Below are 11,737 nucleotides of genomic sequence, written 5' to 3'. Positions count from 1 at the left end.
TCCAACAAATTATAAAACAGGGGGGTAAAAGTCCGTGTTTTAAAACAGGGGGGGTAAAATTCCGATTTAATCAAAACAGGGGGGGCAAAACTGCATTTAAGCCTAATAATAATAATAATAGATTCCTTTCCTTAATCCATATTTTTGTCCCTTGTTTTATACATATCTTATTCTGGAATTTATTATGTGAATCTTCACATAGCTGTCCCTCGCCTTTGGATTTTGCAAACTTTTTTTAATTCCTCTAATTTTTTTGATAGAATCCCAACTAACATATAGTGTGCCATAATAGATAGATAATTAGAGTCCTTTAGACATATTGGTTAGAGGTTTAGGTTTGAGGTGCGTATGAAACAACATTTGTTTAGATATGTTATATCTTTAAATGGACTTGAATACTTTGAGGGATTAATCCTGATCATGGTTTTAAATTGAGGTTGAGGTCACAACAGATGTGGTAGTAATTGTTGTCTTTATAATTGTGGTCATTGTAATTGCTATGACAAGCAATGCGACTGTTGCGGCGTAAAATTATTTTGAATTTTCAAAAACTATATAAAATGACACCAATATATTACTATACTATTTAACCACCATTGTAATTTCTCAGTTTATTTCGTAAATACTTGTTAAAAATATGATCTTTTATTAGATTTGACGCAAATTAAGATTTATACATTTTATTTTGTGGTGAAAAAATTTGAACGAAAATGGCCGAAATCTTCTTATGCGTCTCCTGGTGCGGTTACAATGTGGTCATACGCGTGAATGTAAATCACATTGCAATTGAAGTGTGATGCAGTTGCGGAGGCTGCCACATCAACAACACTGGAGCCGCAATTACGAATGCGGACCACAATTTAAAACCATGATCCCAAGTTCCACTGAAAGATATCCTCTGAGAGAATCGTGTTGAAGAGAATCTCTAAGGAGAGAATTCCCTCTTTAAATAGATTTCAGATTCTCAAGGGATTAGTCCCCGACTAAATATACCTTCACCCAACTTTCATAAATATAAACCAATCAAAGACATCAAGTTACACAAAATAGAGAAAGAAACAAACAAAAACATTAAAGCAATAATAGTTGATGATGTCTGATGAATCACAAAGGGTTGTTGTGATCCACCATGCATCTAGAGACTTCAGTGCAAGAGCTCTTAAATGGGCCATTAATGGCTTTTCACTTGAGCATGGAGATAGCCTTACACTTGTTTCAATTCTTCACCATGTAAAAAGTCCAACTAGTGCCAAATTTCGTGAGTCTCCATATCTTAGTATTTTTCCTTTTTTTATATTTCATTTTTGTGTTGAGCTATTTCATACCAAAATATGTAGTTGAGGTTGAGTTATTGTAAATTTTGTAACTTTTTTTTTTCTTTCAAAATTTCTTCAGGGGCAATATTTGGTAGTGATCAAAATATTGTTTATGAAGAGGTTGCCAAGAAGAAAGAAAAGATGTATAATAATGCATGCATCAAGAAAATTATTGATAAGTGTCAAACACACAAGGTTTGATGCAGCTAGATGAGATGATCTATCATTTTTTCTTTTAGATTTATGTTTATAGATTGAAGAATATGTGACTTCAAAAATATGTCATAGTAAATTTATTAGACATCATGATATATGATAGAGCATTACGATGTTGGTTGATTTGGATTAGAAAGCAGTAATTGTATCACGCAGTTATTAATCTTGACCGTCACACATTTAAATAAATGGTCGATATTGTTTAAAATTGATTTAGCGGATATGTAATATAAGTCGTTTGATATCAACAATGGCCAAAATAGATTTCTCGGTGAAATCACATAATTTTTTACTGCACATGATCTGGATCGGTCCGAATCCATCTGATTTATGTAGTCGGCCATACCTCGCGGGGTAAGGCTTGATGGTTGTCGTATGTTTTGTAGCAAAAGCGGAGTATAAATTCTATCATTCATTTGTTGTGGTTGTTTAGATTATGATAAATTGTCTAATGGAATCCTTTTCATGAATGAAATTACTCAGATTCAGTTCTTGATAGAAGTTCTTCCAGGAAAATTACCAGAGCTTGCTATAGATGCTGCCATTCGTTTGAAAGCAACATCAGTTATACTTGATAGGTACTCCATTCATTCAAACATTTATTTTCAATGATAATTTTAAATTTCAAGTATATTTAATTTAATGATTTTCAACCTTATAAAAACAAGAATAATGAAAATGCTTAAACTTATGAACATATTTTGACTTTTATATCTTAATGAATTGTGGAGATTTTATGTATGACATGCAGAGACATGAAGAAATATAAGAAGGATTTCATGCAGAGTCTCTCTTGTGCTTTGCTTATAATCAAACGTGATAACTCCATTAAGCACTTGAAAGGGCCATGGAAAACAATGATTTCTTTTAGAGGATATGACAATGAAACTTTTGAAAAATGTAAGAAAACTAACCAATATATTTATCTTCATATTCATCATTTCCAAATTATAGTGTCTTTTGATTTTAGTCCCTCCGAGATTTTTGCTTAGTTTTTAATCTATGTTTTTTGATTTTCACCACCTAATCTGGTTCGGGGGTCAGTTCTAACATCAAGTGGTTCCAGCCCCCTCCCGATTGCAGTTACGGGGGGTCGAACCGTTAAGTTTTTAATCTTTAAATATCAAAAGCTCACAAAAAATTGAAGGACTTAAACTGGAAGACACTGCAGCAGAGACTAAAACCATATTTAAGCCGTCAATATATTTTAACTAGCTGCATTTTGTGGCAATGGTTTAGAGCGATATCATATCATGATTCTGCCGAACCATCTTCGAGAATAACATTGTTATCGGTAGTTTTATCAAATGCATTATATATAAATGAAATCTTTGTACAATTTTAATTTCTTCGAGTATAACCAATGTGATTAAAAATCATGAAGCAGGTTCTGAATCCTCACCAAGTTTATGGAGCATGACAAACGCCGTTTTCCGCTCGAAATCGAGCTGTAATCTTACAAAGATAGTTTGTCATCAAATTCATTGTCAAATAAAACAAACTCCTGAAGATAGAGATCTAGATATGGCAAGAGGTTATTGCCTATTACCTAGTGCTCCTGAAATGTATCACAATGAGACAAAAATTGGACATATTAGCAACCATGAATCATATCATATAGTTGAAAAATTCAAAAATTCTGTTTGTTCAGTGTGTGAGAACAAAAGGCCAAAATTTGAATTGATGAAAGAATACACATATGTCGAGCTGCATGAAGCAACGCATGGTTTTTCGCCGAAGAATTATTTATCGGAAGGTGGATTTGGTTCTGTTTATTGTGGAAAGCTACACGGACTAAAGATTGCGGTTAAGAAACATAAGTTTGCAAGTCTTCAAGGAGAGAAGGAATTCAAATCTGAAGTTAATGCACTAAGCAAAGCAATACATGAAAATGTGGTCATGTTGTTAGGATCTTGTTCTGAGGGAAATAACAGATTTCTTGTATATGAATTTGTTTGCGATGGCTCACTTGATCAGCATTTATCGCGTAAGAGAGAAATTAACTTAAAATTTGTGTCATGAAATGAATCTCCTAATATGATTATGAGTTTAATCGTTATGCACCGTCAGTGTTAGAAAGTTTTACACATGCATTCAATCATATCTCACCGAGTAGATATCTCACCGAGATGATTTAGGAACACATATAACAATGTGAAATAACGTAACATATGACATTGGATGTATTTGTAAAACTTTTTTACGCTGACGGTGTATAAGAGTTAAATTTGATGATTATTACATTTAGGGTATACTAACTCTTTCTACATTCTAAAATCATGCAGAACATTCTAGAAAACCTCTTAATTGGCCAGCCAGGATCAAAGTGGCTATTGGAGCTGCAAAAGGCTTGTTGTATTTGCATGAGAATAATATAATACACAGAGATGTGAGACCAAGTAACATTCTTGTTACACATGATTATGAAGCAATGGTAATGCAGTGCACAAGTTTATTTATTTTTTGAATAAAAATGCAGTACACAGATTTAGAAACTAGTAATTGAACTTGAAAATGTAAAAGTATATTATGTTTGTTGACAACATAGTCACATTTCTTAATATGTGTGTAAAAATCTTAAACGACATTCTTTTTGAGACGGGGAGTGAGTAGTATCTAGTATAAGCTTGATAAATTGTTGGTTACACTAAGCTCTTGAATTAAAATGAAATGTGAATCTACAATATTATTTGAACGGGAATGTTTAGTAACAATATTTTTTTTTCTATTTATTTATCAGCTGGGAGATTTTGGACTGGCTAGAACTGAACAAATGGACTCAGTGTACTCAACAGATGTTGTTGGAACATTAGGGTATATGGCACCAGAATATGCAGAATCTGGTAAAGTATCAACTAAGTCAGATGTGTATTCTTTTGGAGTAGTGCTTCTTCAGTTAATAACAGGAATGAGGACAACAGACAAAAGGATTGGAAACAAAAGTCTTGTGGGATGGGTAACAATCTTTATGAAACAACATTTTTATTGAATGAGCATAGCATGCATTTTGTGTTCCATTACTCTCAATCAAAATAACATGAGTTTGTTTTAATTGATACATACATTCAGCATGATGTTGAAGCACGGACATAGGCACAACGCACACATGACAGGTGTCTGATATTGGCACGTAGATACCAGTAATAATCTAAGAAAATAAAAGTGATTGAATGTAATCACATGTATCAGTATTGTGTCGGATATCAAACATGTCTTCATCAATCTGATGTGTTGGCACTACATATCGAAAAAGTGCCACATTAAATTCATTGCTGTTTAATTTCCATATTTTTAAGGAGAATGTTAACTTGTGCCCTTAAGGGCACATGTTAAGGAGATAAATGTGGAAAACATTTATTGAACTTGTGGTGTATTCAATTCTCTAAACATTAAATATTTTCTATCATTAAATGCTATATTTCTATTTTTAGGTAGCTTAACATGTGCCCTTAGGGCACAAGTTAACATAACCCTATTTTTAATTCATTAAAATTTGCATGTTTCTTTCAATTTTTGAGCTCTTGATTAATTTCAGGCTAGGCCACTACTGAAGGAAAGGAACTATCCAGATCTAATTGATGAAAGGATGATGGATACCTATGATTGTCATCAGCTTTTTTGGATGATTCGTCTAGCAGAAAAATGTCTCACTAGGGATCCTCGAAAGCGATTATCAATGGATACAGTAAGTCTATTTATCATTGAACTTTTTTCTAAAAAAAATTACTCATTTTAGACCTCTCAACGTTCAAACACTACTTCAATTAGTCCGATATTAAAATTCCAACAATATTAAGGTTGCTAACATAAGTTGAAAACAACTTATGGGAAACTTGATCCCATAAGTCGTTTTTATAAGTTCTACTAAATTCAAATACTAGTAAGTTGTAAATAACCTTCCAAAAGTACTCCCAAATATCATGACTGGTCAACAGTCAGCACAAATGAAAAGAAAAATATTGACCTAGAATACAAAAGGTGACATTTCTTTCTTTTAGATTATGGGTCGTATAGCTTAAAATAAAAGTGATTTTAACATAAATAATTTGGAGAACTTTGTAGAGATTTTTAAGAAATGTATAAATTATAATTGAAAAAACATAAACATCATAAAAAACAATTCTCTCTTCTATTAAAAATTATTTGTCAAAATTATTTGATTCACCCGGGCTTAGTTGGATACTGGTACCAGTACTTTGTAAGAAAATTCATTCAAAAATTAAATTTATTTTAAAAAAACTTGACACACACATGTGAAACTGCAGGTGGTTAGTGCATTAACTCATATAGTAGAAGGCAACACATGTAGCATGGTACTAAGAGACTGTTCACCAGCACGGTCAGATTCATCCTATGACATGTCAGAATCTCTTTTATCAGAAGATGTCTCTCCAGAATTAGAAGAAGAAGATGGAATCGTCTGTGTAGGATGTAACGCAATTAATTTACGACCTCCACCATCTCCTCCTTTAGGAAGTACTTCATGGAGTACAACAAGGCACAAGTATGTATATTCACAAGGCTGAATGAATCAATGGGTCTTATCCAACTGGGTTACTATATGTTAAACCATTATTATCTCCTTTTTCTAATTCTAGGTTATTTAAATAATGTTGCTTCTATTTTGTATGTTCCTTCACTTCACATAAATAAAAATGTTTCTAATATTAGAATAGATAATTACATCAAACTTTGTTGTAAGCATAGTTTTCTTTATTTGGCTCTTCTAAGTGGTGCAATTTACTATTCATTTGGTTCGAACCCAGATAAAGATGTTCAGTCTAACAATATCGACACTATGAGTTAGCTAAACTATGTCTTATGAACCCCTTTGGGCACTTGTTAATAAACCAAATATACAAACAATCTATTAAAAAATGAGTATTCTATTTCTTGAAAATATAAAAATTGTCTTTCAACACAACAAGTTCTAAAAAAAATTAATGAAACTTAAGAAAAGGTCAGACATATCAAGAATTTCTTAGCCCTAATCATATCAACTACAAAATATCAGGTCAAACGAAAACAAGCAAAATATTACAAGCCATTCTCAATCCGTAAATGCAATGATGTCCTACACAAATCAATCGCAAGTCTGCAAAAGGACTTGTCGGCAAGAGATTCATGGAGGTATACAGTCATGAAACACACAAAATTACAAAGACACGTGACGTGACAGCAAAAGTCTAACCAATGTATCAGTACAAAAAAATCACACCCATATAAAATCTCTACCGGCCTAGGAGATATTAACACCTGACGACCATGTTAAAAACCAACATGAACGTAATTAGTACAGAAGTTTCAAATCACACATCTCAGGTGTTTTCTTAACCAAGATCAGATATTTGATAGACAGCAGGCATGTTGTTCCATGCAAGAGAACCAAACTCCCATACCTGACTTGGGTTAGAAGTTCCAGCAGGCGTATGTTTATAGTTGGCGGCTAATTGATCTTCGAAAAACATCGATGTAGCATCAGTGATGGATTGGTTCTTGTCATGCCCAGAGTAATGCTCATACCAATCAGAACCAAGCAAGAAATCGGGCTGACTAAAGTTCAACAGAGACGTGATTTGATTTTCACTGTCAGGGGTCCAAACCTGGTCAACATACTCTAATTTTACAATGTTGCCTGCACGTGAAATAAAGAATTAACAAATATTTTTATGGTGTGCATGAAGACTTATATGCTTTGTGAATTAAAAAAAAAAGTTTAATCAAGCCTTTCTCTATAGAACATTTCCAAAATTATTTTGAACTTTGGCACTTGATTAAACATCCAACTACACAATGGAACAGGAAATCACAAGATAATGAATGGTTTTCAGATTGTGCTAGACATACAAACAAGTGTACGAGTGTGTGAACATTTTCAATGATCATCCATCATATCACAGACTGAAAGGCACTAACCATTAATGTTATGAACAGGTGGCTGTTCATCTAGTGAATCTCTGTTGGCACTAACAGCAGGGCACTCGTTCAATATAGAAGACGCGCCAAATGGAGATACAGGGTCAGCATAGTCTTCCCATTCTGTCTCATACATGTTCAAAGCAGAGCTGTCTTCTTTTTCACCGGGAGTTGCAGTAGATGAATTTGAACTATTGTCATAATATTGGTTTTTTGAACTGCTTGGAGTCTTCCGTTGATAAAGTACAGATTGCAGAAGGCCGCTATTTTGTGGAGAAGAACAATCTGACTCCAGTGTACTAATTGGTGCAGGAGACTGAATGAAATCATCAATTGACTCAAGTAAAGGAGGCGGGGGAGATGTAACCCAGCTACCTAAATCAATTTCTGAATTTTGGAGTGAAGGGAGCTCCAATTTCGCAGCCTCGAAAGGCTTGGAAGTAGAGGAATTGTCATTCATAATTGAATGGCTGTAACACATTGAGCTGTGTAAGGAGGGACCAGGATCAAGGGGTGATTGCACCCCAAATGATTGTGTCAACTTATCAAAAGTATCATCCTGAACATGATCAAATGGATAAAAACCATTTCTGTCAATATAACTGAAATCAAGAAATGGCATTGTTGACTCTTGAAAACGTTTGTGGTTAGATGATGTCGATGGCACAAAACTACAATACTGAGAAGAATCAAAACCATTTAGCATATTGCCATAAGCAGAAATATCAGGAAGCTCAGGCACATAAGGTAAGATTCCGTGGTTATCCTTCAGAGAGTCAAATATTGCATCATGTTTATCAAAATACTTTTTCTGCAAGAAATCAGGATGCACTTTATTGCGACCGTTAATTCTGCTAATTCCACCAGTGCTTTGCCCATGAAGAACCTGTTGCCATACTTCAGGGGGATAAAGTGGCAAGCCAGCTCGGTGACGCCTCTTGATCCGAGTGTTCCAATAGTTCTTTATCTCATTATCTGTACGACCAGGCAACTGCGAGCCAAGGAAATAAACCACTATAATGGATAAAGAAAATAAGCACAAAATATTGGAAATCAAAAATTGAAGAAAATACTGATTGCCACAATTATAAAATCCTGTGGAGTGCATGATCACCATTCCTGAAACGATTTAATCCAAAGTACCAAGACATTTACTTGTAAATTTTGGCAAGTTGCCCGAATAAGTTAAACCCCTCACAAATTTATTTTTTTAAAAAAAAGAGTTAATAAATACAAGAAAGGTATGAGTTTCCTTATTTACTGTATAACTTTACAACTAACGTAATCTGCAACTGGAGTTCTCAGTCACAATGTCCAAGCCAAAATAATTAAATAAATCATTTGCAAACACAGAAAATTGAATGTTGTAAAGCTCTTCATTCCGTAAAAGTTGACAGAAAATTTAATGCAGAATTAAATATTTCTACGTAATGGGTGACGTTATGCATTAGGAGACGAACAAAAGACAAGTGAACTGTATTCCACCACGTTTGTTAGTGTGAATCTCAACGTCATCTTATCGCCTACTAGGATATCCCAAGCCATACACAGTATTTAATATTTATTGGTGACGATACACAGTATTTAATTAAAATTCTTCTTTATTAAATGCACAAATCCAACTAGCTTGCTCCATATTTTAGAGAAGTTAAAAAAGTTATTAGATGTAACAATATTCAAGGAAGACGTAACAATGACATCAGTGATGGAAAATGAATAGAATTCAAAGATTTCATAAAAACCTGAAGAAGAAAAAAATATTGCAACAGAATATGTAAAGCAAAGATAAACAATACACAATATGCTTACAAAGCTTGCCATGCGTGCCCATTTGTTTCCCATTTTTGCATGAAGCTCACAAATCAACTGCTCCTCTGCTGCAGTAAATGTCCCTTTCTTTAAATTTGGCCTTAGGTGATTAGCCCACCGCAATCGACAACTTTTTCCGCAACGTAGCAGGCCTGTATGCTTATGAACAGCATTCCAGTTCCCCTCTCCATTCTTCTTGACATAATTGACCAAAATATCATCTTCAGCAGATGTCCATGGCCCTTTCTTCAGAACAACTCCACAGGCACTTCCATCATAACCCTCATCATACAACTGTAACTCAGTCTCACCATCGTGGAACATCTCATCCTCAATCTCCTTTTTCATCCGCCTCATCATATATTATATGGTTTCTGCCCAAAGCATATCACAACCACATTCAAAATCCTTAAAATATAAAAAAGAAAACACAGATAAAACCAGAAAAAGTTCTAAATATCGATTCACAGCCACAAAAATTGAGTTTACTCCTTTACTTTCAGATATTTCATTTTCACAGAGAAAAAGAACGATAATAAATGACGACCTGCGCGAAAACGCCTCAAAAAGTAAAACACAATTTCCAAAGCACTTAAGTGGAAACAAAATAATCAAAAGCACCATATTAACCAACCAGCTCCATCCATCCTTTTACAAAGATAATAAACAAAAGGTAAAACAATAGGCATAAATTTCAATGGAAAAAGTTTCTAATTGAGCAAAATTATACTAATATTCGGCAATTCACGATGCTCTGTTCTGGACTAGGAAAGCAAGATTTCCCAAACACATAATAACACAGATTTCAATTATTTTTCAGCTAACCAAACACATCCCTAAATCCAATCATTGAAACACAGCACACATTTATTACACTACAAAATCAATACTAACATTTAACACGAACAATATCAATAATGATTAGTAATTAATTAACTATATTAATGTGAATAAATCCAAAATTTCAATGAAAACAAGAATGATAAACAATAAACACTAGAAAACGATACCTGAATTAGCACGAGATCACACTAAAATCCAAAAACCACCTCGTTTGAAATCCAAAGCTGAATTGAGCTAAGAAAGAGTGAAAATCTTGTTCCTAAAATCAAAATAAAAGATGATAAATGAGTTTGAAGTGTTATTATTAGCAAAATTAGGTTAGATAATGAAAATCAAAAGCAGAAAGAACGAAGCATTTCCATGGAGTAGTAATAACCCTAATTTAGTAAGTGTAAAAATTCAGAAATGGAATGAATCAGAAGAAAGAAGAAGATTGAATTGAGTCACAAACCTTAGAAGAAAATTCAGAGCAACACTTTGACGAGAGAGAGAGGGTTTTGGTTGTTCGTGTGTGAAGAAAAAGAAAAAGAAGAAAAGAAATGATTATGATTTATGAGAAATGAAGAGAGGAGAGAGAAATGGAATTGAAATGAAGTAGTAGTAGTAGTAATAGTACTCTACCAACACACATAAAACACCTTTCACTTTGGTTTTTCAATCTTGTGTTTTTGTGTACTCTAAATTCATTTTACATACACATGCTATTAATGTGGAATGGATTCTAACATTCATCTAAAATCTATTATTTTGACCAAATCATTCTAAAAATCTATTTTTCTGATCAAATCATTCTAAAACATGTTAAAAGGATATTTCCTCCTGCCTTAATTATAAGCAAATTATACTTTTTAGATTCATTAGAAAATCAATATATTTGGCCTTAAGTAAGTCTAGATACATTGGTAGAGTAGAATTTGATTATAATTAAAGCCGGAGTAGTATATTGTAGTATGTATAAAAAAATATATTTGTAGTAAATTTTCTCAAGTATAGTACGTCAAAATAACTCTTAGAAATGAGTATTGGACCTAATTCATCCTTATAAAATTGGCTTATAAGGTGAGGATTGTCTCTAGTATATAAACACTTAGTCAAATCATCCCTCAACCGATGTGAGACTCTTAACAACCCCTCCCCTCACGCCCAGCACTATTGGGCTTGGTGGGTGGCCCGATAGCGGAAACCTGATAACAGGTGGCCCAACGGATCGTGGAGAGGCTCTGATGTCATCTTAGAAATGAATATTGGGCATAATTCATCTTTACAAAATCGGCTTATAAGGTGAGAATTGCCTCTATTATATAAACACTTAGTCAGGTCATCTCTCAATCGATGTCAAACTCTTAACAATAACTTTTGAATTTTATTTAATAGTTACTGAAATGTTAATACAGTTAATATGTATTGAAGAACTTACCCCAAAAAAAAATGTATTGAAGAAGTATCCAATTTATTTTTTTTTTTAAAAAAACAAAAAGTGTCACTTTATACAAAAAAAATGTTAATACAGTTAATATTAGCCTTTTTGTTTGATGACAATTGTCATATTTATAAAAAAAAAAATCTAAAAAGTGTCACTTTTGGTTTTTAAAATAATTTAGGGTCCGTTTAAATTGACTTAATTTTGAGTATATAAA

At 33.2% G+C, this 11,737-nt stretch overlaps 2 protein-coding genes across 3 annotated transcripts; one reads left to right on the top strand and one right to left on the bottom strand.

The window, feature by feature from the left end:
• Positions 1–1,082: 1,082 nt before the first annotated feature.
• LOC123894534 (proline-rich receptor-like protein kinase PERK3) lies at positions 1,083–6,259 on the top strand. Its single transcript, XM_045944557.1, has 9 exons — positions 1,083–1,258; positions 1,396–1,511; positions 2,016–2,110; positions 2,284–2,432; positions 2,920–3,519; positions 3,818–3,966; positions 4,273–4,488; positions 5,068–5,217; positions 5,798–6,259. The coding sequence occupies exons 1-9, from the start codon at positions 1,090–1,092 to the stop codon at positions 6,056–6,058; spliced, it is 1,905 nt and encodes a 634-aa protein (XP_045800513.1). The 5' UTR covers positions 1,083–1,089; the 3' UTR covers positions 6,059–6,259.
• A 234-nt stretch (positions 6,260–6,493) lies between these two features.
• On the bottom strand, positions 6,494–10,779 carry LOC123894533 (transcription factor MYB65-like). 2 transcript variants are annotated; one of them, XM_045944554.1, is made up of 5 exons: positions 10,552–10,779; positions 10,268–10,359; positions 9,258–9,631; positions 7,449–8,439; positions 6,494–7,167 (listed from the first exon to the last, which is right to left on the bottom strand). In XM_045944554.1, exons 3-5 carry the CDS (start codon positions 9,615–9,617, stop codon positions 6,863–6,865), a joined length of 1,656 nt encoding a protein of 551 aa, XP_045800510.1. In that variant the 5' UTR covers positions 9,618–9,631; positions 10,268–10,359; positions 10,552–10,779; the 3' UTR covers positions 6,494–6,862. The 2 variants fall into 2 exon arrangements, with proteins under 2 accessions (XP_045800510.1, XP_045800512.1); XM_045944556.1 differs by having other exon boundaries at positions 7,449–9,804; positions 10,552–10,705.
• Between the last annotated feature and the right edge of the window lie 958 nt (positions 10,780–11,737).

Source organism: Trifolium pratense, linkage group LG7 (genome assembly GCF_020283565.1).
Source record: "Trifolium pratense cultivar HEN17-A07 linkage group LG7, ARS_RC_1.1, whole genome shotgun sequence".
Taxonomy (NCBI): domain Eukaryota; kingdom Viridiplantae; phylum Streptophyta; class Magnoliopsida; order Fabales; family Fabaceae; genus Trifolium; species Trifolium pratense.
The sequence above is the reverse complement of the archived record's forward strand: the minus strand, read 5'-3'. Positions and strand labels throughout refer to the sequence as shown.